Source organism: Argentina silus (genome assembly GCF_951799395.1).
Source record: "Argentina silus genome assembly, chromosome: 7".
Lineage (NCBI taxonomy): Eukaryota > Metazoa > Chordata > Actinopteri > Argentiniformes > Argentinidae > Argentina > Argentina silus.
Genome location: NC_139661.1, coordinates 8,914,209 through 8,941,248, shown reverse-complemented (window position 1 = coordinate 8,941,248; position 27,040 = coordinate 8,914,209). Strand labels below are relative to the sequence as shown.

At 42.9% G+C, this 27,040-nt stretch overlaps 1 protein-coding gene across 1 annotated transcript; it reads right to left on the bottom strand.

The window, feature by feature from the left end:
• Positions 1-572: 572 nt before the first annotated feature.
• Positions 573-27,040, bottom strand: LOC310807157 (transmembrane protein 132D; the record flags this gene model as incomplete). The annotated part of the gene is made up of 9 exons (XM_083673482.1): positions 573-1,958; positions 2,084-2,275; positions 2,507-2,777; positions 4,401-4,606; positions 7,322-7,465; positions 9,044-9,236; positions 12,432-12,569; positions 20,891-21,779; positions 26,968-27,040. 9 exons carry the CDS (start codon positions 27,038-27,040, stop codon positions 573-575), a joined length of 3,492 nt encoding a protein of 1,163 aa, XP_083529608.1.

The following is a 27,040-nucleotide window of genomic DNA, read 5'->3' as shown; positions in this document are numbered from 1 at the left end:
AAATCATATCAGATTACAGTCAAAAATGTAATAAAACAAGTTGAACACAATAAGAAGACATACACAATGCATATAGAAAAGAATCCTTGTTCGGTTTGCTCATGTTTAGTTTCTGTAGGGGTGGTTCACACATGAGGACGTAATACAATAATGTCTGTTTATGCGTGACGGGATACCTTCATGTGGGGCCCAAAGATAAGAGAAGCACATTCTCCACATGCAACAAGACCTTTATTGTGACTATAAGCTTTGTGTTAACAAAAGTACAACTGGCTTGAGTCAACATTTTGAACCTCTGCCCAAAGTGTCAACTCTAGTGCCTACTCCTCACACTTCAGTTGGCTATTCTCTCCACGGCAAATATCCAATAAAACGTCTCATAAAGCATACTGTAGGAAATATTTACATGTAAGAGGCCTTGACACAGGTAAATAATTTAGGAAGGAGTCATTGCATATTTCCAGGTGGTGAATGTGTGTTATCAATAGCTGTGATGCTCCATATGAATAAATAAAGGCATTGAGGTGATCAAAGCCACATACACACCCACATTAGAGGTGAAATGGTCCTTACTATAAATGTTCCACAGGCTCTGTGACGGGCACTTGGAGTTCCAGTTCCACACAATTCTCCTCCTTCCCCACCCAGTGGATGCCATGGCCGTTCTCCCTGGGAGAGAGGTTTGGGGAGCGTTGGCGGTCCATGGTTGCAAATGTGGTGAACTGGACCCTCTTTCTCTTACTGGTGGGGGAGTGAACAGAATCACGCATGGGCTTGTTCCTGAGGGTGCCCCCACAGCCCAGGGGAGAGTCAGTGGAGGAGGCCAAGCAGCTGGGTCTCCTAGGCAGAGAGGCTGTCTTATCAGGCCCAATATCTATCACTGTAGTGGCGCTGTGGTTGTCCTGCTGCAGAGGACTGCCCGGCACGTTCATCACCAGCTCAGCGTCTGTGCCCAGCCACACCCAGTCGTGCCTATGCCCAGTAGGCTCCGGGCCGTGAGAGGGGGGCTGCTTGTGTCTGAACTTGACCACATAGGTGATGCAGTTGATGAGGAAGACCAGGATGGCCAAGCAGAAGACCCCCAGCAGGGCGTACATGCCTATCTCCAGGTCTGAGAGGGGTCTGTTGGACAACATGTCTCCACTGCCCATCTCCACCTCCACTGGCTCCTGGTCAGGCACCTCCACCGTCTCCTTGTAGTTCACCAGGTTACCAGGGGCCTTCACAGTGCTACTGTACACAACACTACCTATGTCCTCAACTGTCATGCTGTCTGACCCAACCTTCCCGCTGTCACTAGGGGTGCTGATCATGTCACTGTCATTAACAGAACTGGCAGGGTTGTTAGGGTTTCCAGTATTTAAGTTAGGTCCTGGATCACTGGCCCCGAGCATTCCGCCCAGGCTGCCGGTGCTGCTGGGTACACTGCCCGGTGTGGCGGTGCGTTCGGTAGATTTGGCGGTGGTGGTGACCTTGCGCAAGGCGCTCTCCTCCTGCTCCGAGACCGAGCTGCTGGTAAAGGTCTGCTGCTGCTTCCTCTCATTGTCCACCTCCTCCCCGTCGTTCCCATAGTCACTGCTGCTGTCCTTAGTGCTACTGCTGACCTTCCCCACCCCTCCTCCTCCACCAACTTCATCTCTACCACTGCTAATATTGCTGCTGCTGTTGCTGTCAAAGCGCCGGCTGTTGACCTGGAACTTCACCTTGAGGCTGCCACTGCCCACGGCCAGGGTGCTCTTCCTCTTGGACTTCTGGCAGGCCTCACAGATGGCCATCTCCACCCTGACCAGCACTCCTTGACCCTCCCCCTCGGCCACCACCGTAGACGGTGACCCCTGCACCGACACCACGCCTTCGTCCAGGGACGTCACCGTCACGCGGTAGTAGTTAGGGTCGTAGATATCCAGAGGGGTCAGGGAGCCGTCGCTGAACTGGACCCAGGAACTGACCACAGCCTCCTGAGGAGAGATGATATGACGAGGGGGAGATGTTTCATGTTAGTACATGAATACTTATGCTAATTTGCTATCATTGTTGACCATCTACAACTATGTCTCTTATTAAAGCAAACTGGAAATATCACCTGTTTGGGGCTCTGCAGCACTTCCTGTGTGGTTGCCGTGGCGAGGATGGCCCTGTTGCTTCCTGGGCTGAGCTGCAGGGAGAGGGCGAGGCTGGTGACCAGCTGCACCCCCAACTCTGTGATAGTCACTTTGTCATCCAACACTTTTACTGTCTTCTTAGCCAGGATGGAGTCAGACAGAGGGGAAAACACCTGCCCGGGCACACACAGACAGACACACACACACACACATAGACAGACACATACACATACACCACACACACACACACACACACACACACACACACACACACACACACACACACACACACACACACACACACACACACACACACACCAGAGAGAGCATTAGATCACCTCACATCTCTGCATAAAGGCCCAGTAAACATACAGTCAGAGAACCCACCATCAGGCCATGGTTACCTGGATGGAGGTGGTCCCCACGTCTCGTCCTGACAGCACCCTCCCTCCCTGCAACCTGGCGATGCGGGGGTCCTCCACCTTCAGGAAGTAGCGCACCAGCCTGGTGACGTCTACCTGCCAGTCGGACCCCAGGAAGTAGGCCTGAGGCTCCCGCGGGTCAGCCTGCCCTGCCATGAAGTGTGTGAGGACCCGGACCAGGGCATGTTGGAACTGTAGCATGCAGCCCTTCCCCTTCCGGTCGTCCTCATCCTCCTCACTGTTCCAGCTGAGCCTGAGACATGAATAGACACACTCAGCATGAGCACACAGGTCACACCTGTCCAGTGGTGTAGTGCTATTTGCTTTAGGGCCAGTGCGCTCCCCCAACTGTCGTTATTTAAGAGCATGCCCCCTACACTCAGTGGTTGACGTTTCAGTTAACCTATGGTAGAATCATTGGCGATAAAATTCCTAATCATAATTTGTTCGGAGGGTCTGGGAGGTCACCACCAGGAAAATGCAGTCTTCTGGAAGTGCATTTCATGCAATTCTACATACACTCACCCAACACTTTATTAGGAACACTATACTAATACCTCCCTTTGCTCTCAAAACAGCCTCAATTCTTCGTGGCATTGATTCCACAAGATGTTGGAAACATTCCTTTGAGATTCTGGTCCATGATGACATGATTGCATCACACAATTCCTGCAGATTTTTCAGATTTTTCAAGCTGTGAATCTCCTGTTCTACCACATCCTAAAGGTGTTCTATTGGATTCAGATCCGGTGACTGAAGAACACTGAACTCATTGTCATATTCATGAAACCAGTTTGAGACAACCTTTACTTTGTGACATGATGCATTCTCATGCTGGAAGTAGCCATTAGAAGATGGGTAAATTGTGGCCATGAAGGGATGCACATGGTCAGCAACAATACTCAAATAGGCTGTGGCATTCAAGTGATGATTGATTGGTATTAACAGGCCCAAAGTGTACCAAGAAAACATTCCCCACACCATTATACCACCTCCACCATGAGAAGGTGTATGGGTTTTCCTAATAAAGTGTTCAGTGAGTGTAGTTTTCAGCAACATTTTGAATCAGCAGTTTGCTTGACACCGAGCCATAACACTGGTAAAAACCCTGCTATCTTGTGTCAATTTAGGGCCATGTATGCCTTTCAAGGGCACATATTTCACTTTGATATTGCGAGAGTCAATGTTGCGCGCATCAAGCAAGTGATGAAATGTTTCAATGTGCCTCATTGAGCAAGCAGAGGCACATCTATAGGGTGTTGTTCGAAGGGTCTCAGCTCACATGGCATGCGTCTCCCACCACTGTCAATTAAGTCCCTGAACATGTTTATTGTGAGAGTGCACAGAAGATGGAGCTTTTTGGCCCTGGCTGCTGGTCCCGGTTTCCCCGAATCAAAGGGAGTAGGGGAGACGTTCTCAGGGTGGATATGGCTATGCGTGGGACGACAGAGACGCATCAATCATTGTATTTGGACGGTACATTCTGGTCTGTCATTTAAAAACCATGAATGGGAATCGTTCACCGAAATATTTATATGAGCGCCATTCATCATTCATAAAATAAGTGACGGCGCTCCACTATAACCCTGCACCTGTCACACAACACACACCGTGCCTCTGCCCTGCTAAGCTTCAATCACTGTTCCACGTCAATGTTCCTCTGTCTCTCTCAAGATTGGATTACACTGGGTTATTGTAATGCATTATGTAATGGTATTAAAACACTGTCTGAGACAAATATTACTTGGGATAAAAATATTTTATTCTATTTCGAGCTAAAGGCTACCTCTTAGGTCACTAGACCTCTGTCCTGGCTGTTTCTATTGGATGGAGGGTTGACTGTGTGGTACACTGAGGGATGGCTGGTGGCCCCTACCTCTTGGGGGTGACGATGGGCACCCTCCAGCCCTTGATCTGACTGAGCTCTGTGTCCGACACCTCGATCTGGAGGGGCAGCCGTGGGATCCACACGTTCATCTCCAGCTGGGCGCTCAGGTAGCTGTAGGTGAAGTTCACCATCATCTTCACCTTCCCCTTCATCTCCTTCCCATTCACAAACACGTAGTCACATCTGTCAGACACCTGGACAGGAGCAGGAGGGGGGCAAAAAGGACAGCGGTCAAAATCAAGAGCATGAAAACACATTTCCTGTCATTCTTCCAGTATGTATGCCTTGGTAAAGATGCTAGGTACAGTATGCTACAATATGTCTGACACAATGATTGAAATTCTAAATTACACAGTTTTTACAGATTTACCCAACAAAACCAGAAATGTTGCATTCATTTCCAAATCAATCATGTGGAAATGGGACAATCCAGATCGTTTAATGATGCAGACATGTTTTTCAGAGGCTTATCAACACTAATGAATAGGAGATAATGAATTAAGACACTCAATTATTCTTAGCTGAGGGCAAAATTGTTCCCCAAGTCTTAATAAAGTTAACAAATTGCTGTGCCGTAACTTCACAGTGTGTGCTCCACTATGGTAATATAATCAAGCAGCAGTAATAAACTAGCACACTAAGCACAAGGCTAAGACCATAATAAGACATAGCATTGCAAATTTATGTTAATCAAATAACACACTGTGCAATATTGAACATCAATCCTTCACTACCCTATTCCAAGAACATTCATTACTTTTTTTTTTGTTTTAATGTCTAATGTAACCTTGGCGAGTTTCTGTCAGCCATTGAAAAATCTCATGTGGATTTTGAAACCTTGAGAGACATACTGCAGGTTCTGCCTGGTCCTACGAACATTCCTTGTTTTAATCAATTAGATAATTTATGGAGCATTGAAATGCAGTTGTCACTGGCTCCTGTAAGTGCTCAAGGTAGTGGAGAAAAATAGCTGTGACTTTGACAGGCAGCTCAAGGAGGAATGCAAATGGCAGAGACTTCCCACTCTGTCTCCCGTGAAGTCAGTAGTTAGAAGATACACTTGTCAAGGGAACAGCCGGTGTGTGTCTGAGGGGATCTTGTTACATCACGGTCAGTCTCACCACACTCTCTCCATGTATAACAGCATAGAGGACTGGATGAGGTGGGGAGGGATTGGTGAAGCGCAAACACTTTTGAGAATGACCTGATAATGGAGTGACGTCATATTGCGTGCCACTGCACGTGAGTAATCGCACTGCGGCTTTTCATCCAAACAAAGCAGATTAGTGGTTTTTGCTGTTATGCGAAGTTATGAAAAATGTTCAGTTCAAGTACATATAGGGTGACATGTTTATCTATTTCCAATGAGTTCACCTCAAGGTTTCATATTCATCCAGAGCGAATGAGGTTAACCAATCATCTCTTATCTCAGACCTTATGTTCAGAGCCTCCCAGGTCCCCGTCCGCTCATCTCTAAGCTACTTAGTTACACAGACCCTACCATGTTTACATGGAGCAATAATCAAATAATATCCGGCAAAGATTCACTTTAAAGGAAGTTATTTTTTTATTTTGAAGAGTTTTGAAGTGCTGTCTCCTAAGAAAGAATCTCAGCAGGGGGCAGATAAAACAATGAGGCAGTGATGGAAAGGCACCTTTCCTTTGATGTATGCCATTTATCTTTGATCACTTTGTATTTTCAGTCTTCAGATTGTGGGAATTGTTGTGACTCAAGCTTACTGATATCTGATCGGCAAACACGACACTGTGAGCTTTAAAGGATAAGCTTGAAACGACTATAAAGGCGTCTATATTTCTAAAAACAATGAGCAGTGATGTACATTATGTGGCCTCTTTAAAGTCATCCAGCTGTTCTCAAATCTGAAACCATGCCCTTTGTGTACAATCACTGTCATGTGATAAAGTGACTCTTAATTCTGAATCAAACAAACAAATTGGATAATCCTTTAAACATGTTTTTGGACACAAAACATATTTTGTATAATTATAAACATCTGTATGTACAGTAGAATAATGCATGGAATACATAGAGATATGTCACATATGGTGTGACAAAAAACACTGTCGGCAGTTGTTTTCCATCCCTTGTTTTCAGGTTGCACTTCTTATCCTTGGGCAATTGTTCTCGACTATTTTGTCCTCAAAGAGTAGTGGCATTACTCATATATTACTCATATATTACTCATATATTACTTATATATTACTCATATATTACTCATATATTACTCATATATTACTCATATATTCAAATTCAAATTCCTCTGTGAACAAAGCAGGCTTTTAGGGGGCAGTAGTTTTCTAGTTTATACAGTAGGATAACTCAGACTAAGTGGAGGGTCACCGGATGTGATCAATCTGATGAAGAGCAAATATCACTGATATTTTGTATGTGTCCAATTGAGAGGAGAGGTGACTTTGGTACAACTTGTTTGCCCTCAGCGGTCCCCCTCCCTTCAGGAGCTTGCTCTTACACATGCTGCACTCCCAAGAAAGTGTTGTCCTCATATAACCTCAAATCACTTGTTGGGTTATTGGACACATTTAATTGGACACATTTAATTGGACACATTTAATTGCACACCACAGTTCTGCAAAGTACCCTGACTGTGACACCTACTGTATGTCTACAGTAAGCTTTCAGTCAAAGCAGTGAAGTTGAATGTTAAGTGTGGCCTCCAAATCTCTGTGTAAGCAGGCTCTGTTAGACAGCATCATGTTATAACCTTGGAGAAACACAAACACACTTTCTTATTTGTGTGTGTGCGTTAAAGTGCCAAGTGCCTGTATCAACAAAGCTGTTTTATACGTGCATAACTGTAACTTTTACCACACATACACACACCCTACACACAACAGTGCCAGTGGTGTGATCTCAAACCTTGACCTACCTTCAGGATGTCTTCATCAGTAGAGCTGCAGTCAGTGAAGTCAGAGACGTCGGTGACCAGGCCGTTTTCCTCCACAGCGACGGTCCTGACTGGCATCACCACCTTCTTCCCTGTTAGCATGGCTGTGTTCAGAATCTCTGTGTCCTGCGGGGAAGACATGAGGATGAGTCATGACCAGTCTGGAACGTTTCCACTGAAATAGGCTGGAGCATTATTAACATCTGTCTATGATGTGGACATCAATGGCCTATCCAGCAGCCAAAGTATACATTACAGCCCATCCTCCAATTTCTGCCTCAACCAGCCTCCACTGATAGGCCTAGATTGTAGTTTACAGTACATACCCATTGGACTTAAGACATCAAATATAACCACTCATTTGTTGTTGGCAGGGGGAGAGGAATATGCATTGTGTGTGTGTCTACAGTACAACATGACCTAAAGCTGTACAACATGACCTAAAGCTGTTACTTCGATGAGATTGTGAGAGACAGTTGGGCTTAAATCCGGGGGACTCAAAGGTACACTCGATGAAAATGAAAAAGTTAGGAGATACCTGGATATTGTTGTAAATCTAACGGAGATACCAGAAGTAAAACAGCCATATTTGAGTGTGTCAATACAAGCAGGCAATACAGTCTGTACAAAGCCATATTTTATTGGCAATATAAGAGAGGTCTTTGATAAGCAACAACAATATTGAACAATATTCAACAGCAGCTCATACTGCTGAGAGCAGGATCAGTCCAGTCAGCGCTAATGTCTACTCTGGCCTTAGATCAAATTTATTCATGTTTGGACCTCAGCCTGAGGTCAGCATTTAATCCATGAAGGAGATGAACCATGACAAATTTGCAACACAGAAATCAGGTTACCAATGCCTTCATAACTTGATGCCTTCCAACTGTATTATTTTTAAAATGCAGAGCATTGTGTGCTCTCAGTGGATACAGTAGATTGAAAGGCATCAAGGTTTTATATACTTATACATCAAATTACATCAGTATTCACATGTAATTCATACTGTACATTTAAATCTGTTTGAATTGATTTCCATGGGCCAAATGATGTGTCTTTCCAAATATATACATATTTATAATTCAAAATATGAAAGGTGAAAATAAGATTACTAGAGAGGTTAAATCGCCCATCTTCACAAACATAAGAGGTCAGTCCCTTGATGACAATGGCTCAAAGCCCTGACATGATTCTGTAATGAAAATTGCTCCCATAAGCTTTTGTAACATTCAGTAATAAGTGAAAGAGATTATAACATGGAATCATTGTAAGGGTCCTACAATATATAAGTGCAAAACATCCAAACATAACAACATAAAGCAGCTGCTGGGAGGACAGGAGGACAACATCCATCCATGTCATAATATAATGAGCTGATGGAGACTCGGCTGCATGAGGTCAAGAACATAAGGTTTTTATTTGATCTTATTTCACCTTTATTTAACCAGATAGGTCAATTGAGAACCAATTATTATTTACCAAGGTCACTCTGCCCACAATAGAACTAATTTACTTAACAAGGAACAATAACATCATCATTAACATTAACATTACCTTTCCCAGAAGGCTGTAATGCTGGGGTTTTACCTCTCAGGCAAAAATACTTAAAATGTAAAATACTGTTACCTATACATTGTATATGTATAATCGGCATTCATATGGAATGCAACTGTGGAGATGAGTTGTCAGTCAATGAATGCTCACCATGACAAGTGGAGCCAGGCCTACAAAGTCCCTCTGAGTGGTGTAGATCCTCATGGTACCTTCAGTCTTTACTCCATCCCTGGAGTCAAATGGTAATTCCAGCCTCCATGTGATGGCCTGGCTGTCTGACTGGCTGCCCAGCTCCTCCACCTCAAAGTCCATCTGGAGCACCTCTAGTTGACTGCTGTCAAGCCTGAGAGAGAGAGAGAGAGAGAGAGAGAGAGAGAGAGAGAGAGAGAGAGAGAGAGAGGAGGCTGGGTCATAACAGGACTCTCACAGTGCTATATCATTAAGCTACAATTCAATTAGTTTTGGCTCTAGTTCTTATCCTAAGATGAATAATAAATTGTGTGATGAATGCTAATGAAGAAAGAGAATGAGTAGCACTTTTTAGTAGTAAGCACAGGGCTAGTGCTGCCATAAACCAGCAAGGCAGGACAGCGAAGCCTAAAGTAATCATGGTGGTGACAGCAGTAATCCTGATGCAGCAGTCAAACAGAGTAAACAGAGCCTATCAAGGCAATAAAGCACTGGGAAGATGGGAGGGTCTGGGAGCCTCAGTCAAATACACACTATATAACTATTTATTAAGGCATTATTTACTCTCAAGGAAATACAAGACAACCTGGAATTCAGTTTCTAACTCTAACCTTGAGGGGACTGAGAGATAGGGTTGATAGAGCACATTGTTAATGTCTTTTTTCCACTTTTTCCACAATAAAACTCCTTTCCATTCTCTGTTTTGCCAAGTGATGACATTTTATTCTTCATCCAATTAACAGCAAACCGTCTCCCCCTTCAAGGCATTCACTGTGGCATAAAACACAATTGTTTCCTCATTGGTGTACTGTAACTGAATGCTCTTTCCTCACATACATTTCCTGTCGTGGTATTCACCTTGTTGATGCACACATGTAAGGTGTGACTAGCTGAGCATGCCAAATGAGGAGCAGGGATTTGAATGTGTGTGAGACATCAGATTAATGGGATGGACAACCCTCCTCCAGTGAAACCTATTGTATTACCTGTAAATAGCCACATGTGTGCCACAACCGGAGGGACACAAGATGGCTGATACCAGTCAAGTTTGTTAATAGCCAAATCCTCTCAATGTACACTATAATACCTTGAATAGGACTGAAGTTCCTCTCTAATCTGATGAATCTATCTAAAGTCTCTCAAGTGAAACAGCTTTGAAGCCTGACAGAGGAGCTGAAAGAGTGTGAGGACTGTTTTAACTGAAAGTGGGTTATGTCATAAACATGGGGATTGACAAGAAAGGGTCATTCCAGTGATGTTTTTTTTTTTTTAGCGTGGGTGTCTAACTCACTGTAACAAAGACCAATGTAACAAAGAGTACATTGGGTTGTCAAGGCTGAAATTGTAGTCGGAATTTAAATAATATTGAGTCTGCATTCTACTGTATCATCTTGTCTTTCTTCCATGATATTGTAAGTGTCCATGTAACCCCACTCCTGAAAAGAACAGGCCTATTCACTCTTGGTAAGCATCATCTGCATCTATTGTCCCGAGCAGACACTCTCCCTTTTACACATCAGACACATCAGACACTTACACTTACACAAACATCCAATTGTCAAATCTTTTCAAATGCATTATACTGTATGTGTGTCACATGCAAGCACAAAGCTTCTTGTGTTGAATTTCTCTTGGTCTCATTTCCTTTTAATTCCATGCACATGTAAAAAAAAAAAAAAAAGAGAGAAAGAAAGAGAGACAGAGAATTACAATAATTGAATAATCTTAGCATATTGCCAAAGAGACTGAGACCCAAGCAAGTCATAATAGTGCTTTACTCGTGTATCAAAACAAGATGTACTTGACTTAAAAGAGGGTCTATATCCCCTAAAGTATGCATTAAAACAGATTTAGTTGTTTTAATCTGGCATTACAGTGAAAAGGGGGACACCAGCATAGCTTTCTGTCATTCTTGTGTGTAAGTAGTGAAATACTCCAAACTCCAGATTATCAATGGGACAGCACTCTCACAAAGTGGCAGTCTGAAGATCCATCGCAAGCTATTGTCACAGAGGCTAAAAATGCCTTAATATCCAGATATAGCCTAATAAATACTCACAGCACTTATTGGAGCCATGGAGCGGAGAGACATGAAATCCCAAAAGTGGTGTGACATTAAGCAGCCGCTGCAGGGGGTCTAGTAAGTTCTATGACATTTTACAATGGATTAGGCCAACAAATGATTCCTGCTCCACAAATGTGTTACCCAAAACAGTTTTTGACAAAACAATGGACTAATCCCCATCAAATGGGAAAAACAAGAAAATGAGGTCAACCCAGTAATGATTCACTTTGCTCGACCAGGGCAGTGTTTCACTCTCTCCATTTGAGGGACAATATTTAAAGCCATTTGAATGAGTTGTTTGTGTATGTGTTCATTATCCTGCCCGCCTTAATTCCTCAAATATTAGTCGCACAATAAACCTCAGGCTCAAATAACAAAATTAATGCTTTTCATTTCACATTAATATCCTGATGGAGCACCTGCAGTCACATCAGACTAAGACTGTGCATGCAGTGGTTTGTTGAGGTGATCTGAACCATGACGCTATAACACAGAGATAATACTGTATATAACATTCTGTGTTTTGTGTTTTTAAAGTTCTATGGTTTAGAGGTCAATCACAGGCAGGGGTTGTGGATGAGCCTTTCTAGTGTATTTTTCTCAATCAAAGTAATGGTTATACACCCTGAACAACACCATGACTTTGCTACAGTACTTCACCAGTAGTGTAAAAAATAGATGCGGCAGACTTAAAAGGTCATTCAAGTTGATCTGCTAGTAAATGAAGGGGTATTACCATGAAAGCCATATAATTGGCACTAATGTTGTTAACTGTCTAGGCTAATGACTTCCTAGAAGCACTAACGACCTACTGGGTTCAGCAATATTTTTCAGAAACTGCATGTCAACTATAGATAGGTGATTAGAGACTTTTAGAGGGAAGCGCCCAGAGGGAGCGATGAGGACAGTGCCCTTCTTTTCAGGGCAGCTTTACGAAGGCTTTGCCATCAGTAGACCAGTGCTTAGAGAGCAGAGGAGTTGTCTCCCCTCATTGACTAAGCCCTGGTCGAATGGCACCATGGGGGGGTTGTGTATTTATTTTAGCACAAGAACATTTGGGTTATTCTATGTGCCAGACACTGAGCCTTCAACTCACACAGGTGGGAGTCCTCTTTCTCATCCTCTCCACATGCTCTACTGATTGGTTCTATTTGAGCAATATGGAGTGAGACAACACGGGCTGACATTAAAGGGAAAGGATTCCAGTGGGTGAAAAGAAAACACGTATGGTTAAATGGACTTCACAACACTGTCAGAATATAAGGCAGATAGTAGGAGACTTGCCTTTTTCCGGGTGTGGCAGATTTCCTCTGACAAGCAACAGCGATGGTGCTGTCCACTCCCATGTCCAGAGTGATGTCCCATAGTAAAGAGTTACTAGGTGTCGCTGTGCGAAAGGTCACACCTTTCTTTACTATTGCACTGTAAATAAAGACAACAAAGAGAGACAAAAATATGGTAAATGGGTAAGACCAAAGGGATTATAAATAAATAGAATAGCTCACATGATTTAACCAGATATGAATATATTTCTACTAGAGGAGGTTGGCTGTTATGTTATCAGAACATATCAGTGTTTGGTAAAGCTACAGTAACAAATAAAGTCTACCACAGTAAGTACAGTGAATTCAACGTTCCATGCGGTCAGCCGAGTCAGTTGGATGTATCTCATATGATGTTGACCCAAATGGCTTGGGGCCATGGACCTCTTCATTCCAGAGACTTAAAGCAGTAGTCAATCAGAGTCCACTTTGCCCATGGCAAATCTCCTTGTTTAAGAGGATTAGTCAAACCCCTGGGGATCACTTTCATTTGGCAGGGAGGAAAACATGCATTTGAGGGAGAGAGTGTTTGGTATCCCTCTTATAACCTCCTATGTGGTCCTCTTTGTCCAAGCAACATGCACAAACTAGAAAAAATAAGTTCCAGAAGAAACTTTGTGGGCTTGCAAAGTCTTATTTTGGTAGTGGAAAAAGTTTGTTTAAAAATTAAGGTTTGGATGATAGATAGATTTACTGGGTAGTTGAAAGAAAGTGAGATAGTCTTGTTATAGTAGCGGATAAAGTTAAAGATTGTTTGGTTAGTTGGATGGATGGATGAGTGGTTGGTTGGTTGGATGGATGGATGAGTTGATAGATAGATGATAGATAGTTAGATAGATAGATGAGAGAAGGTTAGATATATGCTATTTAGCTGACGCTTTTATCCAAAGCAACTTACATTGCAGTGACTGCATACATTTCAGTATATATGGTCCCAGCGAGAATCAAACCCACAACGTAAGCGTTGTTAGCGCCATGCTCTACCAACTGAGCCACAGAGGACCACAGATAGATGATAGATAGAATTTTTTTTTTAAAAAGATAGATAGACAGAAAGACAGACAGACAGACAGACAGACAGACAGACAGACAGACAGACAGACAGACAGATAGGTCTGCTCGACAGCCCCCCACCTCTGGAATGTACTCCCAGACTACCTGAGGGCACCACAAACTCCATGCTCTTTTAAAAACGGCCTAAAACCTGTCCTCTGTTACAGACGTTTTAGCGGTGTTCCTTGTTGTCACTGTCCTTTGTAGCTGTGTTCTTGCTTTTATTTATTTTTAATGCACTCGCTGCAGCACTTTGAGATTGTTTTTCTGTTGAACTGGTTGCCAAGTGAGTGCATTGTTGTGTAATCATTTTAAGAATGTGTTCTGAAGGTCTTCACAGGAGTTGCAGTAACAAGAGTACCAATGGAGCTCTCAGAATGTTAATCAAATCTAAATCAACATTCCACCATAGACCTCAATGTACTGTAAATGTTGCACTTTCAAGTTTAGTTAGTTAAGTTAGTTTAAAAAGTATAATCAGTTTGAAAAATATAAATGTAAGCAATGTGAGTTAGATCTCTGCAAATTGTAAAATTGGATTGGGGTTAATATGTTAAAAGTTGTAGGAGGAGTAGCCATGAATAATTGGGAAATGGTATGTTTAGCATACAAGCTGTAGGAGGAGTAGCAGGTGGAATAATAATAAAAAGAAAAGTGTTATGAAGCAAGAAGACTAATAAGAAGAAAATAAAGTATGATAAGAAGAAGTAATAGGAAGAAAAATAGTTGGACTTGCTGAAGCAAGCCCACTAATTATTCATACTGTATTAATGGCTGCTTGGCCTTTCATTTGTAAATGATAAGCAGTATCTAATGCAGCTGAACACTAACACTGTTCCAGTAGAAAGAGTATACAGCTACTGTAGGGGGTGGAATGCTACATTAACTAATGGCTTTAAGGCAGATGTCAAACTAGGGGGCTGAAGTAAGTACTGTATGGAGAGTGCAGGGAGGGAAGTTGGACATGTGCAAACAGTACATGAAAACATCCAGAAAACAACACTGTTAACGGCTTTGATACCACCTCTCTTCTCTCATTATCCTCACTCACAGATTTAATGACGCTCGTCAAACTGCATAAATAACCCTCAACAACAGCAGACTAACTGTCAAGTTGTTGTCTCTGATTGCTTAACATTGCGGAACATCATTAGTGCTTCATCAAAGATTTTCCTTTTCTTTTGTGAGCAATGCTCACCATGCCGAGGTTTATCCCTGAATCTTCCTGATAAACATTGTGGCTGTAAAACAGTGTTCAGCACATTAGTGATCTCTGAGGAGGAATAATCTACAATATGAGAATCCATCTGATGCTGAGTACAGCGCTTCTGCTTCTGGGAGGGCCGGGACATTCAAGGTTAGGCAGGAAAACAGCAGCAAGACTACAGCGTTATATAAACTCTCTACTAAATAAATACAAAAACTAATTTAAAACAAATTACATTTTAGTCATTGTCAGAGTTTGTCAGAGTTTGTTTCTTTTTGTGTGTACTGCATGTTTGTGCACGCGTGTGTGTATGTCTGTTTGTGTGTAAGTATGTAAAAACATCTACACATGTAGCTCTTCCGAGATGTAATCACTAGCTGGTTTGAAGGCTCAAGAGAGCATTAATCTTGGCATGGAGGTTGCTGTGATGCTGCCACATGGCACGGCAAGAAATTACCCAATGCCTTCACCCCAGCCTCACAGTCTCTCTCTCCCTCTCTCTCTCTCTCTTTCTCACCCTCTCTCTCCCTCTCCCTCTCCCCCTCTCCCTCTCTCCCTCTCCCTCTCTCCCTCTCTCCCTCTCCCTCTCCCTCCCCCTCTCCCTCTCCCTCCCCCTCTCCCTCCCCCTCTCCCTCTCCCTCTCCCTCTCCCTCTCCCTCTCTCTCTCCCCCTCTCCCTCTCCCTCTCCCTCTCCCTCTCCCTCTCCCTCTCCCTCTCCCTCTCCCTCTTCAGGGCCAAGCAGATTTACTTGTGTCAGCCCATCAACTTTCAACGTGAGGGGACGTACTTGTGGCACGTGTGGGACAGGGACTCAGACATTCTGGGGAATTTCACTGATCCTGCCCTGTTACTGCTACAATCCCAATCTCACAAAGTGTTCACAGCACCAACGTTTAAAGGAGAATTACACATCCCCAAAGGGTGCTGAACACAAATATTTTGGGTTTACGTACACAGCTCCAAAATTACTTTGTATGTATCTAACCAAAGCAAATCTTCTTGATCTCATGTTTTCTTCTTAAAAGAGTTACAAGCTGCAAACCAAGTTGATATTTGTAGGGCTGGGAAATACTATATAATATACTATATAATACAAAAAGCCACATCCCAATCTTTTTAATATTGATCACAATAAAAGATTACACACCAGAAGCAATGTTCTGTACTCCCAGATTCTCGTGTACTATACGATTCTCGCATAATGGATCAGATTGTGGAAATCTCCAGACCAGATCCAAGGTCTTTATGTGGCCTGTGAAGAGTGAATATGAAGGTGACCTGCCTGTCTCTGACCTGTCCATTAGAATGAGTGGCAGAGGGGGAACCGAGAGGGGCAGCCACTCTATTGAAGTAGGACCAAAGACACAGAGGATAGGGACAGGCTCTGATAGGACAGGAGAGGAGAGGACATGCCTGTCACTATCCATAACTCCTAGCCACTTATGGAGCCAGCACAGGTAACCTTGGGGCCTCTACAATATGTGGTATTATATCGAGTATTAGGAATGTTCCAAAAGCCGCTTCCTGCCTCAACATTCCAACATTCAGTCATTCAGTTAGACGCTTGCCTTAATTGTGATTGATTAGACCCATAGTGGTAATCAGTACGACGTTACTAATCACCATCATTGAAGTAGCATTTGAATGTGCTAAACAGTATTATGGTGAATGATGAAACCACGATGACAGCCTTCTTGTTTTAAGAGATGGGAAACCCTCTGAGAAGAGTTAATCTGGCAATGTCTTTCTAAATAGCACACCTATGTGCGTTGAAGTGGGTGGTGTAGGATTTAACTAATCAAAAGTGACTGCAACAAGAGTACCTATCCGAAGCCTGTTCTCCTCCAGGCCCCCTTGGCTTTAAAGGAAAATCCCCCTGTCATGGCGCAGGAGGAGGAGTTTTTCTTAAAAGTGGTTTAGAGCAGGGATAGAAGTGTGTTGCTGTGGTTAGCTAGGGGAGGCGGGGGAGGCGAGAAGAGGTACCAGGGCAGGGAAGATGGATGGGTCTAGAGACTAGAGTCGACAGTGTGTGAGAAAAGCACCTCTCAGGTGCTGCACCTGCCATCCATCTCACTTCTGGCCAGGCGAGGCTTGAGTGGCGGACTAACGGTGTGTGTTTTACATAACCCCCCCCTCCGCCCAGCACACACACACACACACACACACACACACACACACACACACACACACACACACACACACACACACACACACACACACACACACACACACACACACAATGCCACAGGAAGCCACATACAATCAAGGCAGCCCTTGCCCCCTGGCCCTCTCTTTAGCTTGTTAGCTATTTGCTTTGAGCTTCATTTCGGACATATTAGAGCATCTCAACAATGCCAAAGGGCCTAGTCAGAACAGACATAGAGCAGCAGTCCATAGAAGAATATAGCAGCTCCAAGTTAATAATTAAATACCACTTTATTTGTAGGAATGTTTTAGATGAAAAAAAAATCACGAGTACAGCTCCATAATTTGAGCAAGGTCCAAGGCAGGCACAGAGCACTATTTCTCCAGTAAGAAACAGGGACACTGTGCAATCCCACAAACGCATCACTGCAGGGACATGGGACCAATGTTGAACCCAAATGCAATATGAAACAGATGCAATTGTTAATTATGCAAGCAAATACCCATGGCTAGCCACTCTGATATGCAGCCAGTGCTTGTGGCGTGCTTGTCATGCTTATGGTGCAGTTTAGGGGGTTGGGGAGACATTTAGGACCATGTAAATACCAGATGGCCAAGGCACAGTCACTAGATGGAAAAGTCCTATTTGTCACACAGATGAGTGATCAGACACCCTGGAGATAGCCCACTGATACGGTATCCAGCTGATAGCAAAGCTTGTCATGTTCTATCATCTTAATTCCACGATGTGCAGTCTTTAAATAAAACCCATGATTTCACATGACATCACAGAGATCACAGAGATATCATAGCTCACTAACATCTGATCACATATGATCACCATTTAATAGATTTAAACCAGCTCATTAAGCACATGCTGAACCAATCTGGAACACTCTGATCTCCCTTCATGTAATTCAGCCTACCAAATACCATGGAGATGGCATGGCGCTGTGTTGTCATTATCACCTGCGATAAAGTCGTTATGAAAAGTTGTACGCCTTCAAGGGAAATTAAATTATGTTTTTAATGTTGTCTCACTCCAGCTCAGATCTCTGGGCCCCTATTCACCCACTATCACCACCACTGGGTTCATCATGTTGATAAGTGAGCATTAAGGATGGCTTAATGGGACATCTGACCAGTGGTAAAACACACAGACAGCTGCTGAGGCCCGGACCAGAGGAGACACAGAGGACCTGTTAATGGCTGCTGATGAGGGGGAGATACTGGCCCACAGTCTGGGAGACATGGGAGGAAAACACTACACACATATATACACATACTAGTCCCTTACATATATACACATACTAGTCCTTTACATATATACACATACTAGTCCTTTACATATATACACATACTAGTCCCTTACATATATACACATACTAGTTTATTACATATATACACATACTAGTTTATTACATATATACACATACTAGTCCCTTACATATATACACATACTAGTTTATTACATATATACACATACTAGTTTATTACATATATACACATACTAGTCCTTTACATATATACACATACTAGTCCCTTACATATATACACATACTAGTTTATTACATATATACACATACTAGTCCCTTACATATATACACATACTAGTCCCTTACATATATACACATACTAGTCCCTTACCCCACAAGGTAATAAAAGAGAGAGGAGAGGAGAGGAGAGGAGAGGAGAGGAGGGGAGAGGAGAGGAGAGGAGAGGAGAGGAGAGGAGAGGAGAGGAGGGGAGAGGAGAGGAGAGGAGAGGAGAGGAGAGGAGAGGAGAGGAGAGGAGAGGAGAGGAGAGGAGAGGAGAGGAGGGGAAAGGAGTATTTTTATTATTGTATTCATAAACCCCATGAGACAGAGTGATTGAGGGGAGAGAGAGTAAAAAGACAATTCAAAATTCATTTAAAGCAACAGTGATTAAGATACACAGCACAGGTGTGACAGAGAAAGTGTAGCGTAGGTTTATTTTTGGCTCCACTGCTTAAGTAAATATAGACTGTAACACAAGGGAATCGGGCAGCAGAAGAGAGGCATCTGTCATCTTGAATCAATCTAATTAAAATCGTACACAAACTGAAAAAAAGAAAATAAAGAGAGTAAAAAAGAGAAAGATGGAAAAACAGATACGGCACCACTCTCTCAGTCTCTCTTTGAACATAACTTGATTGATGTCAATAGAGAGATATGGGACGCTGTCGTTTGAATCAGCCAAGGCATTCCAACAGCCCAGCCGCTGTGTGCTTGGTAATAAAACTGTAGCCACAATAAAACTGGACCTATTGCAGGAGGGATTACTGTACCTTCATCTCCACTTTGGCCTTCTGAGTCAATATTCTGCCTTCTGCAGCATTCCCATTTGGGTAACATGAGCTAATGAATGAGGGGTCAGCTGAAAAATATATGAATCATGCATGTCCTGCCTGATTAATGGACCATCCCATTTTTCCAGCCTAATGGCACTCACCTACAGCACACACAGCCGGGCTGAGGCTCCTGTGAGGAACCGGTCGGGTGGGAACAGATTGCGTCTCACTATCTTCTACAAAGGGAATGAGATCTCTCGGGAGGTCATTGTCATTTGACTGTATAATGTGACATGAAAAATAAAAGCAATGACCATAGTAGGGGGATCTGTGGCCTGTTTCATCCAGATATCATCAAAAAGGATTCCATGGTACACTCAAACCAAACAGTTAGACATAATAGAGAAAATGGATTTCAGAAGCCCTGACAGACCATCATTCACTACAGTACAGTACAGTAGACTGGAGGGGACAGAGTAACAGTAGTAGTAGAGGTAGTACTAGTGGTAACAGTAGGAGTAGAGGTAGTACTAGTAGTAATAGTAGTAGTAGTACTAGTAGTAGTAGTAGCAGGAGGAGAAGGAACTCTAATCAAGCATAAATCTCCATGAGTCTGTGTGGACAGTGACACTCGACAAAGCTAGCTTTTTCTTCCGTCGTAGATTGAAGACCCATCTCTTCAGGCTACATTTTAACGGTCCCTCCTAAAGACCTCTTCATCCCCACTACCCCCCTGTATAAGTTTCTCTCCTGTTAAAAAAGAAAAGTAATTTTTCCTTCTTCTTGCATTGCGACGTGACTGCCAATAGCCCCTGGTCCGAGCATTGATTACTTTTTCTTATGATAGATGATTCACTTACTTAAACAGATGTATTTGTTGTAAGTCTCTTTGGATAAAGGCGTCTGTTAAATGCCATAAATGTAATGTAAATGTTAATCAATGTCTTTGGCTGTGAATGAAGATGATGTGAAGATGGTTTGGGCAATATGGAGATGGAATATATACTGTATCCTTACTTACATGACATTACAAGTCAGAGAAAATGCTTCAAAACAACCAGGCAGTAAGTGTCTCCAGTTCATTTAATGAAAGCCTATCTGTATTGACTCACGTAGTGTGCAAGTGCTCTGTCATCCTGTCGAACTAGGACATTTAACACAATGAAAGAATGAGCAATGCCTTGCTGTAAATGAAATTGAGTTTTGTCTGTAATCCCCATGATGATCCATGTAAATACCGTATAGATTAATCATACTCAGACACACAGCAAACATGGAGTCTATGGACCCTTTTAGATCAGACGGATAATGAGACGCAAGAAAGCTACACGTGAGAGTGTTTTATCTCCACAAAAGCTTGATGACCAGCAAGTTGATTACGCTGTGCCCGAACATGTCTTTTTCTATTTAACATGAATAATCTCTCACAATTTCCAGAAAGACAGCTAGCCTCTATCTAAATGCCATAATCCATGCAAAATCCCAATTCCCCCCAATATTCCCTTATTTATCAAAAATATCTACTCTGTTGCACAGTGCTCTGCCGGTACAATTCAATTTCCTTTGAGATACAAACTTGATTAACTTTGTAACAATATAGCAATGTATTGAAGATAATTGCATATTACATTGTAGATCATTTGTGCCCCTCAAAAAATGCATAACTGAAATACATACAGTACATTAACAGAACAGTGAGACTCACCGGAGAGTGAAATTTTCCAGCGAGGAGGAGCTAGCCATGAGGATGTAGAAAGTGGCGATATCTGTCTTCTTGAGGGGTTTGGAGGAGGTCTGTATAACAATGGCATTACCAAGCTTGAGTCGGGACAGCGATGCACCTCCCTTGGGCACCTGTAGGAGGCGCACACTGCCGAGCCTCTGCATGGCTGTTACAGGGGTATACTCTGGCTGCGACTGCTGCTCTGAGCTGCCCCAGCGGCCCCCATCTTCCACACCGCACTTCCCATACCCGCTGGGCCGGGCCTGGTAGTACAGCTCCACTATGTTACCGTCTGCTGGGTCCAGCCTCTCCCTGCTGGAGCTCTCCGCGGCAGGGCTAAACCAGCTGGCCACCGGCTCCAGCTCAGACATGCAGGTGCCCCTATGGCCTCCCATGGCACAGGAACCCCTGACCTCCTGAGTCTGCCAGAAGGCATACACTGTCACACAGGGCAGCTCATCTTTAGCCCCCTCGGCTCCCCTGTCCCAGTCCCTCCCAGCCACATAGAACAACACCCGTACCTTGGGCATGGTGGAGTAGACCCGGGGGGTCAGCACAAAGGACTGGACCTTCCAGTTGAAGGTGAAGACCCCCAGGGCACGGAAGAGCTGCACTGACTGGACCAGATCTGAAGGGACAGGCTGCTCTGTGGAGAGGGGCCCATAGCTGGCGTTGACAGCAGGTGGCCGGTTGGCTCTGAAGATGACAAAGGGCTGTGTATGTGTCTGCATGCTGGAGTTCCTCATGATGTCCTGGCCAGCCTCCTTCAGGAAGAAGTAGTCTGCATCCCGCACCTGGTAGCTGACTGGGAGGAAGACAGGGAATGTCACAGGGCTCATGGTGTTGTCTGATAGCTCTTGACTGTCCAAGTCTGTGGGAAAACAAGTAGGAGAACATTAACACAGGCTAAAAGTGGTTGTATTGTCCTGTAGAAGACATCATAATGATCCATCCATGACAAAAATCCTTTTTATGGCTATTGCTACAAGTGATTTGTAAGCGCCTCATAGATGATCTTTGTTATCACCAGTAATTAAAATGTGTACTAACTCTATTACTAACTCTACTACTGTTTTTTTTTATACTTTATTAAGTACTTTCAATTATATCCTTAAATAGGCAAAAATGCATTATATGTTTATCTCTTAGTTCATACACAGTAAATCAATTCAATCTTGGTATTGTGATTAATCAGGATTAATCTGAAACGGACAAATCTGCACAACAGGGCCCTGTATATTACAAATTATTGCATGAGCAGCTTAAGGGTATTAAATGAATTGAACTCTGTGTGCAAGCTGTGCCGTACCTTGCGTTGAGCCCAGCGCATGTCTCTTATCATGTGTAGGTGCCATTACTGGTTTAGAGGCAGAGGCACAGGGACACTAGTGGGACTGACAAGTACAACACACTCTTGCCCTGATATCACTTTTCATCAACATCAACTCCATCCTCTCGCATCATGTCAAGTGAGAGTTAGAAAAGTGGAGAAAAGAGCACATGCCTGAGTGCAAGAGACCAGTCATTTGTATTAATTGAGATCATCTTTTTTGCTAATAAAACATCTGGTGTGGAAGTGACATTATGAATAGCTGCTGTATTGACCTTGAAAACAAACACATTTCCTCCCCTTCTTTCACAAGGGACTGGATACCCACACCTATGTGTACACTCTGACTACTTTCATCTAAAATCATTGATGTGAAACAAAATGGTTACCAGTTAGAAAGCAATTATGAACTAACATCTGCATCCAAATGATTCAAAGACGTGCACAAATTGCCAGATTCATATAGAGTACAGTACGAGAACATACATTACAGCACAGATTATTCAAATGGGATTATTCCAATACTACCTGTAATTGACTCACGTCACATATTGACGTAATTACCATGAAAATACTTTAGATGCTAATTGTTTTTACATGAGAACCGCCTGGGTGGAGACTGTCTTGTCCTGGAAATCACAGCTTGGCCATCGTGCATGAGTGTGTTTGCAGTAGAGTGTGGAAACAGCAGCATGAGTCCCAAGCTCTGGTCTAAAAGCCTGACAGGTGCGTCTGCCTCTCTGGAAATCAACTGAGGCACAGGTCAGCAGGCCATCATCCACTTTCATTTTGCATCCATTTTGATAGATTACACAGATTATCAGAGTTGACCTGGGCCCGTACTGTTGATCTGAGGCTAATTGGCCTACTTGGTGAGAGAGAGACCAATCCAGAAACAGCACCATGGTGTGTGCTCATTGGTGGAGGTTATCCCAGAGTCAGTGGAACTGGACCTGTGTTTATAAACTCAATTCATTTGGCTGGAAATGACGAAGACATGCTACAGCTAGACATTCAGCTCCATCTCATTCTGACAGTAAACTAATCCCTGGACTAGCCTCAACATCCTGGGATTACACCCTACACTATTCACCATGAACTATGATAAGCTAAAACAACACACAATGCATACACGTCCCAATGTGAATATTTCTTCAATTAAATTGGAGTCAAGACTGTGGATATCATCCACAGTTTTCGCTCGTCAACTCACTCGTTGACCATATAACTGTCATAGATGTGTCCTTATAACAGATTACACTCTGGTTTCAGACAGTATTAGAACATCATTTTTTTCCCTCTCCTATTCTGCTCTTCATATTCGCAGGGAGGCACATATGTTTTGGATCCGTCTATCAAATGATGACAAAAGATGCCAGAGAGAGCGGGACGTCTGTCGCTGGATGGTTGATGGCTGCTTTTTTGCAGATGAGGTGGGCTTGGAGCTTTTGTAAATCTAACTCAGTGTTGTCCCTCATGTTCCGTGGCGTTTGACAGGTCTCTACATCATTCCCTCGCCTGTTTTTATCACCAAGCGTCCACCTGGGGCCCGGTCTGCCTGTGGAGTGGTTGGAGAGCCTTACACGGGGAAATGGTTTGTGTGTCACAGCTATGTCCACCCACTACCCCAAGGAGGAACACAAGTGCGGTGCTTTTTTCACACTGACATGAGTCTCAATCATGTTCCCTTAGTGGACGGTAGACTGAGGCAAGCTGAGGCTGTCTCCCCCTCGGCCCCGGCAGTAGGCAGTGACAGATGTGCTGTTTAATACCAGAGCTGGCAGCCGTGCCCACCACTGTGAATAAACACTAGACCCTCATCTCTACCAGGGAGACACGCTGCTGCAAATGGAACAACAAAGCACATTACATTTTCAATCTATTTTAATTTGGGTATGACTGGTGATCCACGTTCTGATCTAAAGTCATCGATCACATCTACAAGGATCACGTGTTGAAATTAGGCACAATTTCTGTCTATTCACAAATTCAAATAGAAACAAGAATGTATTGATAGCAGTAGCATTAGCATCACACACAACATTATTCCTGTTATCTGACCAGTGAACAATGAGCCTCCATTATGAAAGAGAGCTATGCTTTACCTACATACTGTATTGTCCTGTCCTGTCCTCTCTCCATGATGAAAGCTCTGTATTGAGCTGATAAACACGAAGCCAAATCCCTTCACCAGCTGTTTCAGCCTCTCAAATCATTCATTTTGGAGTGGCCCTTAACTCTCTCCTTGGCCAACATAGATATCATCAATTCTCGAGTGTTCAAGTACACCTCTCTTTCAATAATGTTTCAATTAACAATTTCTTTCCCGTCTTATGAGGGTAAAGTGTTTCGCTCTCCCAATGAAATACAATGTGAAACGTGAAACATATCTCTTTTTGAGTCAATATGCCAAGCTTAGAATGAAATGCTCTTAATCAAATCTATTATCCAAATAGGCTGACGTGCTTTCTTTTTCCTTTAGATTCAAAATGAAAATAGACTGTGCATGTACATTTTTATAGTACATTTGCAGTGTGGTTGTCTATGTTTAGAGAATAAGAAACCACTTGCATTAAGCAATAGCAATGTAATAACAATTCTGCTGTAATGAATTAGACCATTAAAACATCGACAGATGACAATAAGCTTTAAACTAGAGGAAGTTGTTTTCTTTTTCAATTATGGGACATTTCAGAGAGAGTATTCCAGATCAGATTGAACCATACAAACAAACACTTCAGGTCCCTTCTCTCTTAACAAGCCATTGCACAAAGCAGCAGTAATCTAATGGTTCTGGATTATGAATAAATAACATGTTCATCCATCATGTGCTTTTCCTCTACCATAACATCATGTTGTGGGCAGACAAGTCTCTGATACTTGACAAGTGTGGTCCTCTGTGGCTCAGTTGGTAGAGCATGGCGCTAACAACGCTTAGGTTGGGGGTTTGTTTCCCACTGGGACCATATATACTGAAATGTATGCACTCACTGCAATGTAAGTCACTTTGGATAAAAGCATCAGCTAAATGGCATATATTATTATATATTGACTAAATACATAGCATGTGCAACCTCCCTGAATTCAAATGTGCAATAAAGAATATTACCAGATGCATGATATGCATCATGTTACCATATACAGAACATCTTGTGGCACGACAGGGACTTGCCACAGAGTTGCCTCAGTTAGTCGACATGGGTGGAGAACAGAGCCTGTGTTTCTGGGTCAATATGTTGAACCCCATGTTAGCCTATATGACGAGCCTGGTCACAGTCCTGTATGTGCTTTAGCAAACTTCTTTGTCACTCATTGTCATGTCATGCTGGTTTGGCATGTCAACGAAAATGTCAAGAGTTCACAAAGTCACAAAGTGGTCTGCTACCAGGCTTGAATATGTCCTCTTCTTGGGGTAAAAGTCAGCCATGCTTGAGGGATTTATCTGTCCTAATGGTGTAGTTGGTTTGCTCTTGAAAAGAGAGAGAGAGAGGAAGAGAGAGAGAGAGAGAGAGAGAGAGAGAGAGAGAGAGAGAGAGAGAGAGAGAGAGAGAGAGAGAGAGAGAGAGAGATACACTTAGGCCTACAGTATGGGATTGGTAGGGATTGCTATGTTGAATTTTAAAGCTGCTTTTAAAAATCTGTTTTATCAGGATTTCTCCCTTTTCTAGCATGCCATTATCCAGTCAGTTTATTGTAATTCAGGAAGCCACATACAGTTGCCTGAAAATAGCCATCTTTGAGAAAGTTAAAAGCTATTCAGTAAATGCCTTTGAGATATTGTGTTATCATTCTGCAGTGTTTCTGGGTGTGGAGTTAGGCATAGAGATAGAACACTATTCTATTCGCTCTGGACTGCATGTCCATAGGGGCCTGTCTAGTCCATTACCAATGTCATTTGAGTGGCATTTTGGACCAAACCCCCTTAGAAGGGCACAACTTGCACATTGAAACTAAACTAAGGAATGAGAAAATTCAGGTCAAAATCTGTCACATCAGTTTTGGCCAGAGTCATTTACAAGGATTCCAATATAACACAGACAGTGGACAGTGGACACACACACAGTAGCAGTTTCCCACAAGTCAAACAAAACGAGACACAGGTTATATCAACAGCACGTACATCCATTAAAACATTATAGGATGGATTAGTGTTGGCAAGCTGGACAGGTAATCAGGCTAGACATCCTTGTTCCACCTGGCTCTGTTAGCCTTGGCTGAACAGTACAGTTACACCTGGCACACAGCACTGACTGGTGTCTCCACAGGGGCCACTCATTACACACCATATGGAGAAATATGGAGGAACTAAAGCTTTAATGTGGAAATAGGGACTCATTCACAAGTGATAACTCAAATCCAATACTGTCAGAAGGGTTGCTGACCCTTGGTGAATAGATTCTCCTCTACTATTGCATTTTGGATCACACTTTACATTAAGTTGCGCCTACACCTGTGTAGTAACTCTATTAATTACTTTATTACACTATAATTCCTAATTACACTATAACAACAGGATGGGTTAGCCTATACATCGTAGTCATGTTTTTAAATCATGATCAATTGGTGCACTTTACAAGTTAGAGAAAAAGTCTATGCTTTTATAATCCTGAATACATATTATTATTATCATATTATTTACTTGCAATAAAAGTGCATCAATCAAATTGCATCCATGAAACAATTAACTCCACTGCAAACATATTGACTAATTGATTCATTGGGTACATACCTTGTGTGACAACAGTGACAATCGTCGCAAGGAATATATGTGAAATCCTCCAGATATGAAAGTAAAAGCTCAT